A 17,377-nucleotide genomic window follows, 5' to 3' on the forward strand; every position below is an offset into this window, starting at 1 on the left:
GGCGATCTTCCAAACACCCCCGGAGACCTCCATTCAGATCTGTGGGTGTGTGTGCACTTAAGGACCGAAGTCTCCAAGAACCCCAGGCTTGAATGCAGCATTCTAGGGTTTCGAGAGTGTATTTAACAACTTGGCAGAGGTGGGAAGACCCGGAGGAAGGGCGCTCTAGCAAGCTTTCGTTGGTTTCTAGGGAAGCCCGGCGGATGGTTACGATCTCGCGAGAGCGTCTATCCGGGGACCATTCCCCCCACGCAGAATAGCAGAGACGCCCAACTCGCGAAGTTGCTAAGCGGTCTTGTACTTCATTTCTCAGATGGGTTAACTGCCCTCGTCTTCTTTGTCCCTGGCCAATCAGGTCAGTTTCTCTTTGCCTCCCCATTGGCGCCCTCCTCGGAAAAAGCTAGGAATTGTAGTCCTGCTCCTAATGACGCATGGGTCGCTGAGAATATATGGTTGTTTTTTTCCAGGGACTAAAGAGGCATCCCCTTTGCCCTCCCTCTGGACTATGCAGTCAAACGACCTGTTTCCCGATAAATAAAAAAGGGCTTCAGGGAGGTGGCGTTTCCCAGTAGGCCCAGCATCAGTGTCGGGGACTTCTGTGCCTGTACTAGACTGACGGCCACCTTTCCCCGGGTACCTGTCGCCATAGCAACGGCGCTCACGGACCGACCCCCCAACCCCAGCCCGCCCTGTGGCGCCAGGTTTTTCCTTTTAGGGGCCGTGCTCGACGTTGTGGTGTAGGTGGCGCCCGTGGACAGCCAGAAGTCAGTCAGGAGCATCAGCTGACAAACCTGGTGGCTGTTTTTTCAACCAGATGTCACACCTAGATAGCGGCAGACTATTCCAACTTCTTTATTTGCTGGGCTCAAAGAAGGCAAGAGACCCTCACAGGGTTACACATGGCTTCACCTGTGGCGGGGCTTTGACACCTTTTCCACCCCTCATCCTGCGCACACACACAAGCACAGAGTCCAAGCTTCAGACAAGAAAGTTTATTGGCAAGGAGATACATGGAAATGTGGCTGTCCTGCCTTGGAGCTTCCCTGGCCTCTCCTCACTCCAGTCCTGCCCTTCTCCCAGCCAGTTTGTCTCTGCTGACGTCCACCAGGACCTGGGCTTGGCATCGAGTGTAGGAGTGCTCCTTCTGCTGTCTCTGGTCTATTCTGCCAGTGTCCAGGTGTCAGGGCAGGTTGGGGTTCTCCAGGGCAGATGGGTCTGGGCTGTCCAAGAGCGCCCTTCCTGGCTAAGGCCATGTCCAGGGGCCTGAGCCTGCGTACTGCAGTCCACACAGCAACACTCTCCCCATCAGAAGGTTCAAGATGCTCCTGCCTCTCTACCACCCCAAACTCCTGAAGTCTCGCTGTTGTAAACACAGGTCAAACCCTGTTTGGTGCTGGCCAGGGTGCTGGTCTCCTAAGGGCAAGGTTGGGTAGGAGCAATCCTTAACAGGTTAAGAGGCAGCAGGAATTTAGAGTTCTTTAAGGGCCCTCAGGCTAAGGCCAGTTTATTCATTCAACAAGTACTTATTGAGTGCCTACACTATTCAGAGTACAAGGCAGTGTTCTAGAAGCTGGGGGTATAGACCACACTGTCAAGATCCTGACTGAGCCCAGCCAGGACAGTTTCCTGAGCTTCAAGGTCATTGTCTCCAATCTCTATTTCTATCTATTCACTCCTTTCTCCCATTTCTTCCCCTTCTTCTCCCTCCCACCACCTCCCCGGCCCTTTCTTCTCTGCTTAAGCAGCCGATACCCTCCCTTTGGTCTCCTGGGCTTCCACCTTCCCTGGACCCCATCATTCCAGTCCTGTTGGTGGCTCCTCTTTGAGGGGCCTTGCCCGACCATCCCCTGTCCCAAAGGGCCTCAGGACCAAGTGCCCACGCTGGTGCTTGATTCGGGCAGAACTGTCACCAAAACCTTTGCCACACTCTGCACACTTATATGGCTTCTCCCCAGTGTGTGTTCGCCTATGTTTGACCAGATCTGAGCTCCGGGGAAACTCCTTCCCACAGAAGCCACACACATGGGGCTGGCTGGGTCCAGAGGGCTGGGCTCGGACTCGGGGTCGAGGGGCCATGGGTGCTGGGCCAGGGGGGTTATGTGGCCTCAGGAGAGTGGATGGTGGTGGTGGCCGAGCCCGTTCACCTCGGTGGGTGCGGAGGTGCTTGACTCGGGCCGAGCTGTCAGCAAAACCCTTGCCGCATTCAGGGCAGAGGTAGGGTTTCTCCCCCGTGTGCACACGATGGTGTTTCACCAGGTCCGAGCTTCGGCGGAAGCCCTTGCCACACTCAGGGCACTTGTGGGGCTTGTCACCTGCCAGTGGTGGGGGTGGCTCCCCAGCCTGTGGGCCCCCGGGCTCTGGCTCCAAGCCAGGCAGGCCAAAAGGCCCATCACCTGAGTGTGAAGGGCTTCGAGGTGTCAGTGGGGGGCTTGTGCCAAGAGGAGGTGGGGGTGGGCTTGAGCTGGGGGGTGGGCTGGGGATCAGGGGGGCCAAAGGGTAGCCTGGGAAGCTGAAGTCCTGGGGCTCCATGTGAGTGAGGCGGTGGCGGAGGAGGGTGGAGCTGAGGCTGAAGGTGCGGTCACATTCCGGACAGGCGTGAGGCCTCTCCCCACTGTGGGTGCGGAGGTGTTTGACCCGGGCAGAGCTGTCGGCAAAGCCCTTGCCACACTCAGGGCACAGGTAGGGCTTCTCTCCCGTGTGCACCCGCAGGTGCTTCACCAGGTCTGAGCCCCGGGCAAACTCCTTTCCACACACATCACAGCCAAAAGGTTTGGGCCCCAGGTGACTGCGCTGGTGGCTCAGAAGGCTGCAGCTGAGCACAAATCTTTTGCCACAATCGGTGCAGATATATGGCTTGTCCTGGGCCTTGGGTCCCTGTGGGGCTGCCGTGGCTGCTCGAGAAGGCTGCCGTCTGGGCACCACGGGCCGGGGTGGCTGCTCCCCCCGGTGTGTCCGCTGGTGCTTTATACGAGCAGAACTGTCACCAAAGCCCTTGCCGCAGATGCCACATTTGTAGGGCTTCTCACCCGTGTGTGTCCGCTGGTGTTTCACCAGGTCAGAACTCTGCCGGAAGCTCTTGCCACATTCACCGCAGATAGTGGGGCGCTCACCAGCCGGGATCCTGGACCGAGGAATCTTTGGGGGACCCTGGGCTGGTGGTCGGGCTCTGTAGGGCTTTTCACCACTATGAGTTCGCTGGTGTTTGATACGGGCAGAGCTATCCCCAAAGCCCTTGCCGCAGACCCCACACTTGTAGGGTTTCTCCCCTGTGTGGGTCCGCTGGTGTTTCACCAGATCTGACATCTGCCGAAAGCTCTTGCCACACTCACCACACACGGCAGCCCGATCGCTAGCCTGGCCCCAGCGTGGCTCTCCCAGGAGCCGGGGACCTCTGTCCCGAGCCTGAGGTTTTCCCGGTCCCTCTCTCTGGACCCACAAGTCATCCCAGGTCTGGATGCCTTCAGGTTTGAGAGAGGCATTTCCTACTTCATGACCTGGAGCCGGATCTTCCTCTTCCTTGAACCCCAAGTCATCCTCCTGGGGGGGATGTTCAAACTCATCCGGCTGAGAAATCTCCACATTCTCACTCCCTAAACCTGGGGAGACAAAAGGGAGTAGTAGACCCTGCCCTTTGGCTCAGCTCCTATCTTTGATGGCACCTTCCCCAGGAAGGCTTCCTTGGCGATCTGTAGTCACAAGGATGTCTCTCCCTCTCTCCTCTGAACTTCTGAAATACTTATTATTGCTGCCTCTCATCAACAATGGTAACTTCCTGTCAACGTGCCCTTAATACGTGCCGGTCACTGAACTACCCATCACTGAATCCTTGCAAACAATCCTATGATACAATGCTACTACTACTCCCATTTTACAGACATGGAGATTCCAAGAACTTAAGCCACTTGCTTAAGGTTATAAAGCATCACGCTGGTAAGAACAGATACTACACTTGGCCAAAAGGCCAAGCAGCGATGGGGTTAGGAAGTATTAAAGCCATGTTTCTCACTCGGGTCTGTCTGATTTCCAGGCCTGTGTTAACCACTACATTATACTGTCTCTATATAGAACACCTACTATTTACTATTTCTATTGTATCTTCTTATATTAGCCCATTGTGTAATGTATTACTTCAATTATCTTGCATATACCTGAGAGGACCCAGACCCACACCTGTCCCTCAAAATGCTTAGGAGAGGTAAGATCAAGCACAAATAATTATAATTGTGGGCTCAGAAAAACTGCGGTCACAAGAGAAAGAGGAAATAAGGAGATAGGGCGAAGCTTTCACAGCACAGAAAAGAGTAAACCATGGAGAGGAATGGAAGATAAAGCTGGAAAGGGATGTTGGGACTAGATTAGGCATGTAAGGCCTAGATCGAACACTACATTAAGGCTTTTAATTAGCGGGCAGAAGGGAACTAGGGAAGGTTTTTGAGAAGGCAAACAGGATTACATCTGGACTTGGATCAATGTGGCTGCTGAGTGCATCACTGAAGAGAAAAGGGCTGTGGGGAGGTTTTTGCAATTGTCAAGACGAGACAGAAAGAGGCCTGAAGTAGGGCAGAGGCTGTGAGGCTGCTGATGAGTCTCCAGGAGTGGGGAGAGTCCTTGCGATGATGCCCCTTCACGGCCTGACGCACAGTAGGTGCTCAGAAACGTTGGCTCCCTCCCTCGGTTTTTGCTCCCCTCCCCCTCCCCCTGGAAGCACGGTTCACGTCCGATTTTTCTGGGCTTCGGCCAGACACAGCCCGGGCACCGGAGTCCCCACCCAGCCTTTACCTGCCCCTGGCGGGACACTGCCCCGGCCCTCACCTGTGCGGGCGCCTCTCAGCTGCTCCCTCTCCTCTGCGCCCTGGAGATCCGGGCCCCAGGGCTCCACCGCGCGCTCCATCGCCCGCACGCCGCCCTGAGCAAGGGGACAGACACAATCCCACGGTCACACAGCCATGTGCGGCCCGCGGCACCCTGTCGCTGCCCTCTGCCGGCCAGCGCGGGCACCGGGCAGCGGCCGGGTCCGAGGTGCGGGGTGCGGCTCCCGGTGACCCCCGCCCGCGCCGCCGGCCGTCCCTGCACCTGCTGCTCCTTCCGGCCCGCAGCGCCCCCTTCTCCTCCCAGCCGCCTCCGGCTGTGCCACACCGGCGCCCTCACGAGCTCCTTGGCGGGGTTTCGCTGCCGGAGCCGCCGGCGGCCGGGGTATGCGGGCTCCGCGCCAAATGGGGAGGGGGCTCGGACCCAGGCGTCCCGGGGGCGGCCGCCGGGGGCGGGGACGGGAAGCGGAAGCGCCAGGCCGCACCAAGCCGCTCTAGGAACTGGGAGGAGCTGCAAGCCTGTGGAGGCCGCCCGCGTCCGCCGGCGCTCGGTGGCCGGCGGAAGGCCGCGTGCCGCGGAGAGGGCTACTCTAAGCCGAGGACAGTTGCCCGAACTCGGTGGTATTAACCGTGTACCTCCTGGGCCGGAGCCGGGTGATGAGGGCCGAAGACTCTTCCTAATTGTCGCTGTGTCGGGCCACCTGCGCCGACCCCCGGGGCTGGCCGACTGCGCCAGCCACCCTGGCCCGGAGAGACAAAGAGAGATCGAAGACTGACCCAGGGAAAGGGGTGGGGGAGAGACCCAGGCAAACAAAGGGCGGCGGAGACCCCAGACGGGGCGGGGGCGGGGCGCCGAGACACAGGAAACAAAGCGCGGCGGGTCCGAGAGGCCTGGGGCCGGGGGTGGGGTGGGGATGGGGGCTGGGCTGGGGGAGACCGAAGCCTGAGCCGCAGCTAGAGGCTAGAGGCAGACGCCTGGGAAATGCTGGGGAGAGTCAGCCTTTGAAATCAGGCCCGGGGCGGAGACCCTGAGCCAGACACAAAGTCGTAACCTAAGAACCCCCAGTCAGAACGCAAAAGCCGAGAGAGACCGAGAGAGCGGAGAACCAAAAATAACAGGAGCAAAAGATTGGCCTCCAGAGACAAAGAGATGTAGATAACATAAGAGATAGATGAAATTATTGGAGCACAGTCGGAAGAGCTATAAGAAAAGGAAGGGAATCTGCAGAGAAAACAGGCCCAGAGGCAGAGAAACAAAAGACAGAGAAACTGGCAGAGACAAAGAGATAGAGACACAAAGAAATAGGCCACAGGGAGACTAGGGACAGATCGACAACCCTACAAAGGCCACACCCAGGGAGAGGCTAAAACATTAAACTATCTTTCCCAGCTTGGTGGGCCGTTCCAGTGGACCCTGGGGCGTGATCCCCAGTATCTGTACTCAGCAAGCTTGCCTTTGGGGAATGGGGGAGTGCTTGGAAGTGTTTATTATCTGATAAGTGAGGGGTGACAGAGGTTTGTATATCAATTCACAATTTATTAGCACCTCAGTGCTAAGCCAAGAGTTTGGGATAAGGAGGTGAAACACATGTAAGATATATCCTTGGATGCTACCAGTTTTAAGGGGCAAGTACACAAACCATGAAAAAGAATTGTAAGGGTGTGAGTTACATGGACCAGTTCAAGATACTGTGCGAGAGCAGGAAGAATTCTAAATTGGGAGTGAGTCTGCATGGTTCTCGATGCCTCCTATTCATGGGTATTAGACACAGAAACTAGGACCACAAATCAATCAGTACATACTTAAGCATCACGAACCAATATCTAGACACTGTCTACTCCCTGGACTTACAAAGAAACTCCCCAGGGAGCTCTTGATCCAGTAGAATATGGAGATGTGGCGACGATGAGACGGATCTATACCAATCTGACGAACAAAATATAATAGGAATGTAGTGCAGAGAGATACCTTCTGTAGAGTTTAGTGGCTGTGGACTCTGTCTTTAAGGCCATTTATGCAGTCTGATTCCTGACCTTGTCACTTAACTACTGTTTGACACTGCGGAAATTAGTTCTGTTTCCTAAACTGTAAAATGGGGATGATAATACCGAATTTGAATGGTTGAGGATTAATATGTGTAATATGTATAAAACACTGAGCCAAAAAATATCAGCTGTTACTCTTTTGGCTAGAGTAACCAAGAAAGAAGGTGGCATTTTTGAGCTAATCCTGACAGAACTAAGATTTCGACAAAGTCCAGAGCTGGCTGAGGTGGGGGCTGAATGAAGAGAGATGTGCCCCCACATTAACAGTTGCCTACACACTAATCAAAAACCTACTATGTGCTAGAAGCTTGGGATCCAAAGATGGCTAAGACCTACCCTCAAAGAGGAAAATAGAGAATAGTTCTGTTTTAATGTGTCACGATGTCATGAGTTTACATAATAGGAAAGCAGTGGAAGCTAGAGTGGTATGTTTATTCATTTGCTCCACAAACATTTCCTGGGGGTCCCCCATGTGTCAGGCACTTGTACCGGCAAACAGAGGTAAGAGGGTACCAAATGGCAAAGAGCTAGCCCCTCTCGGAGGAACCCTCCCCTGAAAGGCGGCCAGCCCACACACCATACTCACTCTTGGAGCTAGCTTTGACTTTGAGAAGAGAAAGCCTGGAGTCACTAAGTCTGAACCTGAACTCCGGTCTAAAGATACAGAAGCCCTTCTAGGGTCGCCAGGTGGGGCCTTAGGTAGCTATGCAGGTTTGATGGCAAGATGAAAAAAGAACGAATCTAGATAATTAAATGAGAAAACTGTCCACCATATATTGCCCATAGGAATGTCAAGGCAGGATCTTCCTTTCTCTGAACAGGCCCCAAACCTTATAACATGAATGACTGGACACATTTGTTTGAATAATAAACATGTAAATGAATATTATGTCACTAGTAATTCATGTCATCTCTATACTAGACAAACCGAGAGCCTTTTCTGCAGGACAATTTGTTAATATGCACAAATGCCTTAGATACGTGACTTCCTTTGATTCAGTAATTCCCCTTCCCCTAAGGAAATGGGACAAGTACACAATGATGGCACCACAAACAGGCCCAACCCATTTCAGCATTGTTTATCACTGGGAAGAATGGGAATCAATCTAAATGCCAAATATCTATGAATAGACACGTGAAAAGATGTTCAACATCACTGATCATCAGGGAAATGCAAATCAAAACTACAATGAGATTTCACCTCACACCTGTCAATGTCTAAAATCAGAGGCACCTGGGTGGCTCAGTCGGTTAAGCATCTGACTCTTGATTTCGGCTCAGGTAATGATCTCGAAGTTCGTGAGTTTGAGCCCTGCATCGGGCTCCGCATTGACAGTGTGGAGCCTGCTTAGGATTCTCTCCCTTTTCTTCTGCCTCTCCCCTGCTCACTCTCTCTCTCTCAAAAATAAACTTAAAAAAAAAAAGTTTAAAATCAACAACACAAGAAACAACAGGTGTAGGCTAAGATATAGGGAAAAAGGAGTTCCTGTGCACTGTTGGTGGGAATCCAAACTGGTGCAGCCACTGTGGGAAACAGAAAAATGGAGTTTCCTCAAAAAGTTAAAAATAGAACTATCCTATGATGCTGCAATCGCACTACTGGGTATTTACTCAAAGAATTAAAAAAACACTAATTCAAAGGGATATATGCACCCCAGTGTTTATAGCAGCATTATCAACAATAGCCAAACTATGGAAAGAGCCCAAATGTCCATCAACTGATGAATGGATAAAGATGTGATATGTACATGCAATGGAATGTTATTCAGGTATAAAAAAGAATGAAACCTTGCCATTTGCAATGACATGAATGGAGCTAGAATATGATGCTAAATGAAGTAAGTCAATCAGAAAAAGACAAATACCATATGATTTGACTCACATGTGGAATTTAGGAAACAAATGAACAAAGCGGGGGTGGGAGGGGGAAGAGACAAACCAAGAAACAGACTCTTAATTATGGAGAACAAATTGATGGGATTACCAGAGGGGAGGAGGGTGGAGAGATTGACTAAATAGGTGATGGGGATGAAGGAGTGCACCTGTCGTGATGAGCACTGGGTGATGTGTAGAACTGTTGAATCATTATAATGTACACCTGAAACTAATATAGCACTGTGTGTTAACTGAGTGGAATTAAAATAACAACTTAAAAAAAGCACTCTTATCAAATTGTTAAATGTCATTTTCCTAAAAATAAATGAACAGGGGCGCCTGGGTGGCTCAGTCGGTTGAGCGTCCGACTTCGGCTCAGGTCACGATCTCGCGGTCCGTGAGTTCGATCCCCGCGTCGGGCTCTGGGCTGATGGCTCAGAGCCTGGAGCCTGCTTCTGATTCTGTGTCTCCCTCTCTCTCTGCCTCTCCCCCGTTCATGCTCTGTCTCTCTCTGTCTCAAAAATAAATAAATGTTAAAAAAATTTTTTTTTAATAAATAAATAAATAAATAAATAAATAAATAAACGAACATGTCAAAAAATAATATATAGATGTGTATTCACTATAGGACAGTGTACAAAACATATGAAGTGACAAAAACAGGATTCCAAACAAAGTTATAGTATGATCCTAGTTTTGTAAATATGTTTATTCACATTTATAGAGCTAGGAGAGAATCTAGAAGGATAAACATCAAAATAGGGTTATACCATGGTAGTGATACTGGATGTATATATCTTTTTAAAAATTGTTTTTAAGTGTTTACTTTTGAGAGAGAGCAAATGAGCAGTAGAGAGAGGGGGACACAGAATCCGAAGCAGGCTTCAGGCTCTGAGCTGTCAGCACAGAGCCCAACGCGGGGCTGCAACTCAAAAACTGTGAGATCATAACCTGAGCCAAAGTTGGATGCTTAACCAACTGAGCCACTCAGTTGCCCCTAGATGCACACATTTCTATTCCATTTGCATTTTCTATTTTTTCTGTAAGAATGTGTTGATTATACAGCAAATAAATGAATATACATGTTATTTTCTTAAAGGCTCTTCAATAACTCAGGGAAGACCTGATCAGTTTGAACCCAGGGCAGATGCAAGGGGGGTGGAAGGTGTAAAGAGAAGGAGGCCAATTATTTCTGATAGGAAGGTTCTGGAAACCAAGTGGCTATTCAATTGGCCCTTGAACAATGCAGGGATTAGGGACGCCAACCTTCTGCACAGTTTGAAAATGCACGTACAACTTTTGACTTCTCCAAAACTTAACTACTAATGAAATACTGTTGACCAGAAGCCTCAACAAGATAAACAGTTAACCCATATTGTGTATATATACTGTGTTTTTACGATAAAGTAAGTTGGAGAAAAGAAAATATTATGAAGAAAAGCTTAAGAGGGGCTCCTGGGTGGCTCAGTCGGTTGAGCTTCTGACTCGATATTGGCTCAGGTCATGATCCCAAGGTCGTGAGATCAAGCCCCCCATCACACTCCACGCTGGGCATAGAGTCTGCTTGGGATTCTCTCTCTTTCCCTCTGCCCCCTCCCTCACCCCCACATGCTCTCTTTCTCTCTTCAAAATAAAAAAAGAAAAAAGAAAATCATAAGAGAAAATACCTTTATAGTACTGTACTGTATTTATTGAAAAAAAAAAAAATCTTCATAGGGGCACCTAAGTGGCTCAGTCGGTTGGGCGTCTGACGTTGGCTAGCGTCATGATCTCATGCTTCGTGGGTTCGAGCCCCACATGGGGCTCTGTGCTGATAGCTCAGAGCCTGGAGCCTGCTTGGGATTCTGTCTCCTCTCTCTGCCCCTCCGCTGCTTGTGTTCTCTCTCTCTCTCAAGGATGAATAAACACTTAAAAAAAAAAAAAGAAAAGAAAAAAATCTGCATATAGATGACCCTGCACAGTTTAAACCCGTGTTGTTCAAGGGTCAACTGCACTTGTGGAGAGCATCGGGGAGGAGCTCAGAGTTTTAATTAAGACCTTAGGGCTGCTCGGGGAGATAACAAACGCTGGAGGAAGAGCTGTGGTGGCATGAGGAGGGGTATAATTAGCCCTTCCCTTGGCTTCTCGAAGTACTCTGTTTATCTTCTTGTTACACTACATTTTTAGCACCAGTGCTCTGTGACACACTTACTTGTGGCTGTCTCTGTCTCCCCAGAGGGCCGAAACCCTGACTGATTCACTGTCTGGATCCTCAGCAAGGAGCAGATTTGAGATGATGACATGTCACACCCCTCGGCTCGAGTAATGCTAGCAATAACTAGCATTCTGCGTGAGCTCATCTCATATGCTGGGTACTCAACTAAGAGCTTAATGTGGATTAGGCCATAGAATCCCCACTGTGACCCTAAGAGGTAGAATTATTAACATTTAACAGATAAAGAAACTAAGTCACAGAGAAGTTAAAGTCAGATGGCCACGATCACACATTTCTTAATCACGATGTCTCCATAATCCTAGGACTCTCGCACAACATTGGAGTTTTGTGTGGCAGGAGATTCCAATCCTATCTGATAAAGAAAGTAAAGCTCAGAGAGGTTTTCTCCAAGGTTACATGAAGGGGACAGTAATAGAAATGAGTGTGAAGTAAGATAGACACATGGCAACATGGATGAATCTTAAAAAATAATGCTGAATGGGGGCACCTGGCTGGCTCAGAAGAGCGTGCGAGTCTTGATCTTGGGGTCATGGGTTCGAGCCCCATGTTGGGTGTAGGGATTATGAAAACAAAACTTTAAAAATTTTTACTCTGTCTTGGGACGCCTGGGTGGCTCAGTCGGTTAAGCGTCTGACTTCAGCTCAGGTCATGATCTTACGGTCCATGAGTTCAAGCCCCGGGCTCTGTGCTGACAGCTCAGAGCCTGGAGCCTGTTTCGGATTCTGTGTCTCCCTCTCTCTCTGACCCTCCCCTGTTCATGCTCTGTTTCTCTCTGTCTCAAAAATAAATAAATGTTAAAAAAAAAAGTAAAAAAAAAAGTTTTTTTTAAACTGATGAATGAAAAAGTTAACAAATACATATTCATAGATATATAACCGTTTGCGTCAACATGCACTGCATACTACACATTTTTCAAAATGTATACAAAGCAAAAAATTACACACAAAGCACATTAGGGTGGTTGCCTTAGGGCGAGGGATAAGAGTGAGCTATGAGGCTACCTTAGTCTGCTTCAGCTGCCATAACAGAATACCACGGACTAGGAATCTTAAACAAAAGACATCAACTTTCTCATAGTTCTGGAGACCGGAAGTCCAACATCAAGGTGCTAGCAGAGTTGGTTTCTGGCGAGGTTGATTTCTGGTTTCCTTGGGTCGCAGAGAGCCACCTTCTGTGTCCTCACATGGTCACATGGCCCCTCCTCTGGGCCTGCGCAGAGATCACAGGTGTCTTTTCTTATAAGGACCCCAGCCCTATTACTGGATTGAAGTCCCTTATGACTTCATTTAACCTCAATTACCTTCTTAAAGGCCCTATCTCCAAATACAATCACATTGCGGGTTAGGGCTCCATCACATGATTTTGGGGTCAGGGGGACACAGTTGAGTTCGCAACAGGGGTTAATAGGGAAATAATAAATAGAACCACAAGGAATGGGAAAAGAAAATGAGGTTGGAGCAGTAGACAGGATCCAGATCAAGCAGGGCCCAATAGGCCATAGGAAGGAGATCGTCTGTAAAGGCTCAGAGAGGTCACTCGGTTCGTAAAGTCTAACGCCAGGGTTTGTGTATGTAGCTGATTGATTCCAAAGCACATGTCATCTGAAACTGCTTGAATCCTGATAACTAAGTGGAAGTGCATGTATTTCATTTTACCATGAGGAAAATGGAGTTGAGAGAAGTCAAATGACTTGCCCAGGTCACGTAGTAAGTGGTAGAACTGAGGTTTGCAGAGTTCTTTCTGCCTCCAAAGCAAGGCTCCTTTTATATGTTCCGCAGCCTCCCAGCCTTTGGCCCTGACCAACTTCATTCACTTGTTATTTTACGCACTCATTCATCGAGTATATTATTTATTGGCACCTTCTCTGTGCCAGGCCCTGTGCAAGACACCGAAGACATAGAAATGAAGAGAACATGGTCCCTGCCCTCAGAAAGCTCAGCCAGTAGAAAAGATAGCCAGATAAACAAATGTGAGCATTGGAGAGGCTTGTGAAAGGTGTTAGGGTCTGGAGGAGGGAAAATGACTCTGCCTGGGGTAGTTGCGCAAGATTTCTTAGAGGAAGATCTTTGAATCAAACACTTGAAAGATCAAGAATACCAGAAGAAAAAACTTAATGTGGGCAGAACAAAGGATGTGGGCACTCTCCAAGGGCAAGTGAGAGAAGGGGTGATGAGTCCAGATGTGGAAGGCTCTGACTACCAGGCCAGAACTCAGACTTAATTCTGAGGCCACTGGGAAGCCCCTGAAGGGGCTAGAGCAGGTGAGTGCCTTGGCCAGGATTCTAAAGTACGGTATCTCTGCCAGGGGTGTCCAAAGACTTGAAGTCCTTTTAAGAATCAGTTGAGCTGGTAAGGAAAATTGACGGCCCCTCCCACCTCTAATCTTGTTATGACTTTTGGTCCACGTAGACCGTGGGAACTTTAAAAAATTTTAACCATCCCAGTCAAAGCCTTCATCTCACTTACTAGAGATACTAACTTGCTTCCTTCCTCTCTGCCTACACCCACCTCCCACCAGGGAGATGGGGCTACAGTGGGGGCTTGGGAAAAAGGTGTGTAGAGAACCGAGGGGTTGAAGCTTCCCATGGTGGGGGGTGGGGGGGGGTTGCCAAAGGGATCCTGTAAGTGAGAACTCCAGGTATTCTTGGTCTTGGCTTTCCCCACCTCTCCGGCCCAGTTTGAGCATCTCAGCTTCCTACATTGCCCGCCCCCTTTTTTTTTTGCCACGCTCAACTTCCTGCCTCACCAGAGGAAGTGGGGAGAGACAGCAGGTGCAGCGACAGCTTAGCAGGACCATGGTGAGTTCTTATGCCCAGGAATACAGGCATCTCTGCCTTCAGCCCCCAGCCCCCAGAGTAGCCAGATCCAGGCCAACCCACAGTAGGCTGACTTCTCGCTCCTGAGGTCAGGTTATACCGGAGGGCCCTTCCTGCTGCCCCCAGCAGCCTCATACTGTCTACTCCCCCACCAACAGGACAAGGAGTATGTGGGTTTCGCCGCCCTCCCCAACCAGCTGCACCGCAAGTCCGTCAAGAAAGGCTTTGACTTCACACTCATGGTGGCAGGTCTGATGGGTTTTGTATAGGGGACCGGTGGGGGGAGGGGGTCCTCAAGCCACTCTGGCTTTCTCCTCACCTGACCAGGAGGACCTGTCCTGTCTACAGGGGAGTCAGGCCTGGGAAAATCCACCCTCATCAACAGCCTGTTTCTCACCAATCTCTATGAGGACCGGCACCTGCCAGAGGCCAGTGGTAAGATCCTCCCGTCCTCTCCAGGTTCTCTGTCTCTCCCATCCCCAGGCTGCACTCTCTTTCTTTTCATCTGGGTCTCCCATGACTTTCTGGGGGACTCAGGCAGCTCGCTGCTTTCTTGAGACTCCCCTGAAAAATGGCTGGGGGCAACTGTGATTCTGAGAACGGAGATCAGTCCTGTCTCAGGCCCCTACCCAGCTCCCTGTCCTCCCTGTCCTCTCTCTGTCCTCACAGCTCGCTTGACACAAACGCTGACCATTGAGCGCCGGGGTGTGGAGATCGAGGAGGGGGGTATAAAGGTGAAGCTGACCCTGGTGGACACACCTGGCTTTGGGGACTCAGTGGATTGCTCAGACTGGTGAGGATCAGGGGAAGGAGCGGGGGGTAAGCTTCCCGGTATGGCTACTCTATGAAGACTAAGGGATCAGTTACAGGGCTGGTCTGCTCTGCCCCTGCCCTCCCCAAAAGGTGGGGTCTGTTTCTGGTGTCCATGCAGCCAAAGTGCCCAGTGTTTCCTGACACCCTGCCAATCTCCTCTGATGTCTTTAGTTGGAGCCAAAGAAACAAGTCCCCCTGCCCCCCCCCCCAAGTCCTGGCTAGCCTTGGCCCCTTCCCTATGCTGTGGCCCCTCATCTCTGACTGTACTCTCTCCTCCCATACCCTAGCTGGCTGCCTGTAGTGCGCTTTATTGAGGAGCAATTTGAGCAGTATCTTAGGGATGAGAGTGGCCTGAACCGGAAGAACATTCAGGACTCCCGTGTCCACTGCTGCCTCTACTTCATCTCACCCTTTGGCCGAGGGTCTGGGGGGATACCCTGGGGGACTGGGGTGTTTGGGGAGGGGTGGGGGAGGGTCTCAGTGGCTTAAGACTGAACCCTGACCAAATCCCTCGGTGCAGGCTCCGTCCCCTAGATGTGGCCTTTCTCCGGGCAGTGCACGAAAAGGTCAACATCATCCCAGTCATTGCCAAAGCAGATGCCCTGATGCCTAAGGAAACCCAGGCCCTCAAGCAGAGGGTAGGTCTGGTGACCTCTGACCTTTGGCCCTACATGAAACCAAAAGTTGCCATCAAACCTGAACTCAACTTTGACTTCGTTGATCTTGGGCTAGCCTTTTGGAAACATGATGTGTCAGGCTAGTCTGTGGGAGAAAATTCCTGAGGAATATGGGGAGTAAGCTGACTGAAGGAGCTGTGTCTCTGGAGGCTCAGAATGGAACCCCTGGGCTGGATGCTTTGCTAAGGCCTGAGAGTGGCAGCAAAGATATGATCACTCTTGATAGCCCTCCAGCCCCAGGATAATGACCCCCACTCCAATGACTTAAGTAATCTCTACGCTCAACATGGGGCTGAAACTCACAATCCCCGAGATCAAGAGTCACATGCTCCATGGACTGAGCCAGCCAGGCACCCCTTTGAGATTTTGGTTTGGGGTATCCTATATGTCCACCTCTCACCATCTCTGTCTTTCATGTCTTTCTCTCTGTCTCTGACCACCCAGGACCTGTATCTCACTGTTTCCCACCAGGCAATGTCTGCTGCTCACAGCCTCTGTGTTTCTTTCTGTGTCTGCTCCCAGATCCGGGACCAGTTGAAGGAGGAGGAGATCAACATCTACCAGTTTCCCGATTGTGACTCTGATGAGGACGAAGACTTCAAGAGGCAGGATGCAGAGATGAAGGTGCAGAGGCAAAAGAAGGAAGGGGCAGAGAAGCAGGGGAGGAGGAGGTGTTGGTGGAAGCTGACAAAGAGGTTTCTGGCGAGGAGGGGCCAACGGTGATTCCCTGACTTCTGCCCTCCAGGAAAGCATCCCTTTCGCAGTCGTCGGTTCCTGCGAGGTAGTGAGGGACGGTGGGACCCGTCCAGTGAGGGGACGCCGCTACTCCTGGGGTACTGTGGAGGGTGAGTAAGGTAGGGCACGCGTTCTGAGGCCAACAGGGAGCCCAGAACGCCGCTGAGTTAACAGCACCCAACATATGAAGTTGGGACGATCTCCGGTCCCGGGGGTCTTAAGAATCAAAAGAGGGGTCCTTGGACTGCAGACCCTCACCTAGAGTGGGGGCAGGACTCCGGGCAGACTTGACCCGGCCAAGAAGCTCCCTGACGCTCGCCGGTCTGCCCCTCAGTGGAGAACCCACATCACTGCGATTTCCTGAACCTGCGACGGATGCTGGTGCAGACACACCTACAGGACCTGAAGGAGGTGACCCACGATATTCTCTATGAGGGCTACCGGGCCAGCTGCCTACAAAGCCTGGCCCGGCCTGGGGCGCGTGATCGAGCCAGCCGCAGGTGAGAGCCCGAGCTCAGTCCTAGATGCTCCCAAGGCCCGGCCCTCACTACCCCGGACCCCGCCTTCACCATCCAGACCGATCCCCCAGAATCTTTCCCCACCCACTTTGCTGACGGCATTGGAAGGACAAGGCCCCGCCTCCTAGACCCCAACCTCGCCCCACGCCCTGCCTCGCGGCTGTGACCCACAACCAAGGGTCCCGTCCTTGATTCCCTGTCCTCCCCCCCCCCCCCCCCGCCCTCTAGTAAGCTTTCCCGCCAGAGCGCTACAGAGATCCCGCTGCCCATGCTGCCTCTGGCCGAGACCGAGAAGTTGATCCGCGAGAAAGATGAAGAGGTGAGCAAGTACCTCGCTTCCCACCCCCCCCTCCCCGACCAAGAACCCAAGTCCTCTGCGAAGTCCCTTTCTGGCCTCGCCCGGTCCCACCGCCTGCAATCTTGCCCCGCACAGCTGCGCCGCATGCAGGAGATGCTGGAGAAGATGCAGGCCCAGATGCAGCAGAGCCAGACTCAGGGCGAGCAGTCGGACGCACTCTGAGGCCCCCCCCCCGGCCCTGCTTTACCTCGGCTCCGCCTTCAGTCCGTCTTTTGTCCAATCCCCGAGCCTCTGGCTGCCGGGCGCTTAATCCCAGAGCCCCAAACTGAGAAGTCCGCCCCGGCGCTGGGTTCTCGGGCTAACAGGTTCCCGCAATGCCAGAGTTTGTAGCTCCGACTGTGGCCCCGCCCCTCCCCGCCCCGCCCCGCGCTTCCCACCCCGCCCCCTGACTCCCATCTCCGCCCCTCTTCCCCCAAGTTGTGACTTCAATAAAAAGTTTCCCTGAAGCCACTCGCGTCTTCGCTTTCCCAGCGGGAATAAGTAGCGGGTGAAACCGCCCCACCCAGGCCTCCGGGCC

The 17,377-nt window shown here is 51.7% G+C and overlaps 2 protein-coding genes across 4 annotated transcripts; one reads left to right on the forward strand and one right to left on the reverse strand.

Moving 5' to 3' along the window:
- Nucleotides 1–977: 977 nt before the first annotated feature.
- ZNF48 (zinc finger protein 48) lies at nt 978–17,300 on the reverse strand. Of its 3 annotated transcripts, none has more exons than XM_047838825.1 (3): nt 17,048–17,300; nt 4,813–4,906; nt 978–3,596 (listed from the first exon to the last, which is right to left on the reverse strand). In XM_047838825.1, the coding sequence occupies exons 2-3, from the start codon at nt 4,889–4,891 to the stop codon at nt 1,795–1,797; spliced, it is 1,881 nt and encodes a 626-aa protein (XP_047694781.1). In that variant the 5' UTR covers nt 4,892–4,906; nt 17,048–17,300; the 3' UTR covers nt 978–1,794. The 3 variants fall into 3 exon arrangements, with proteins under 3 accessions (XP_047694781.1, XP_047694782.1, XP_047694780.1); XM_047838826.1 differs by lacking the exon at nt 17,048–17,300 and adding an exon at nt 5,445–7,960; XM_047838824.1 differs by lacking the exon at nt 17,048–17,300 and adding an exon at nt 5,074–5,354.
- SEPTIN1 (septin 1) lies at nt 13,124–17,306 on the forward strand. Its single transcript, XM_047838827.1, is given in 13 exon segments — nt 13,124–13,204; nt 13,693–13,728; nt 13,730–13,741; nt 13,918–14,008; nt 14,108–14,194; nt 14,429–14,552; nt 14,860–14,994; nt 15,093–15,210; nt 15,772–15,873; nt 15,995–16,094; nt 16,319–16,484; nt 16,731–16,821; nt 16,936–17,306. Coding segments are annotated over 13 exon segments (1,230 nt in total). The 3' UTR covers nt 17,023–17,306.
- Nucleotides 17,307–17,377: the final 71 nt, after the last annotated feature.

Source organism: Prionailurus viverrinus, chromosome E3 (genome assembly GCF_022837055.1).
Source record: "Prionailurus viverrinus isolate Anna chromosome E3, UM_Priviv_1.0, whole genome shotgun sequence".
Lineage (NCBI taxonomy): Eukaryota > Metazoa > Chordata > Mammalia > Carnivora > Felidae > Prionailurus > Prionailurus viverrinus.

Excerpts from the sequence above, each read along its gene's own strand:
- ZNF48 (XM_047838825.1), bottom strand. The coding sequence starts at position 4,891 with ATGGAGCGCGCGGTGGAGCCCTGGGGCCCGGATCTCCAGGGCGCAGAG. Across the intron at positions 3,597-4,812 it reads GCTGAGAGGCGCCCGCACAG|GTTTAGGGAGTGAGAATGTG; the intron begins GTGAGGGCCGGG and ends TTGTCTCCCCAG.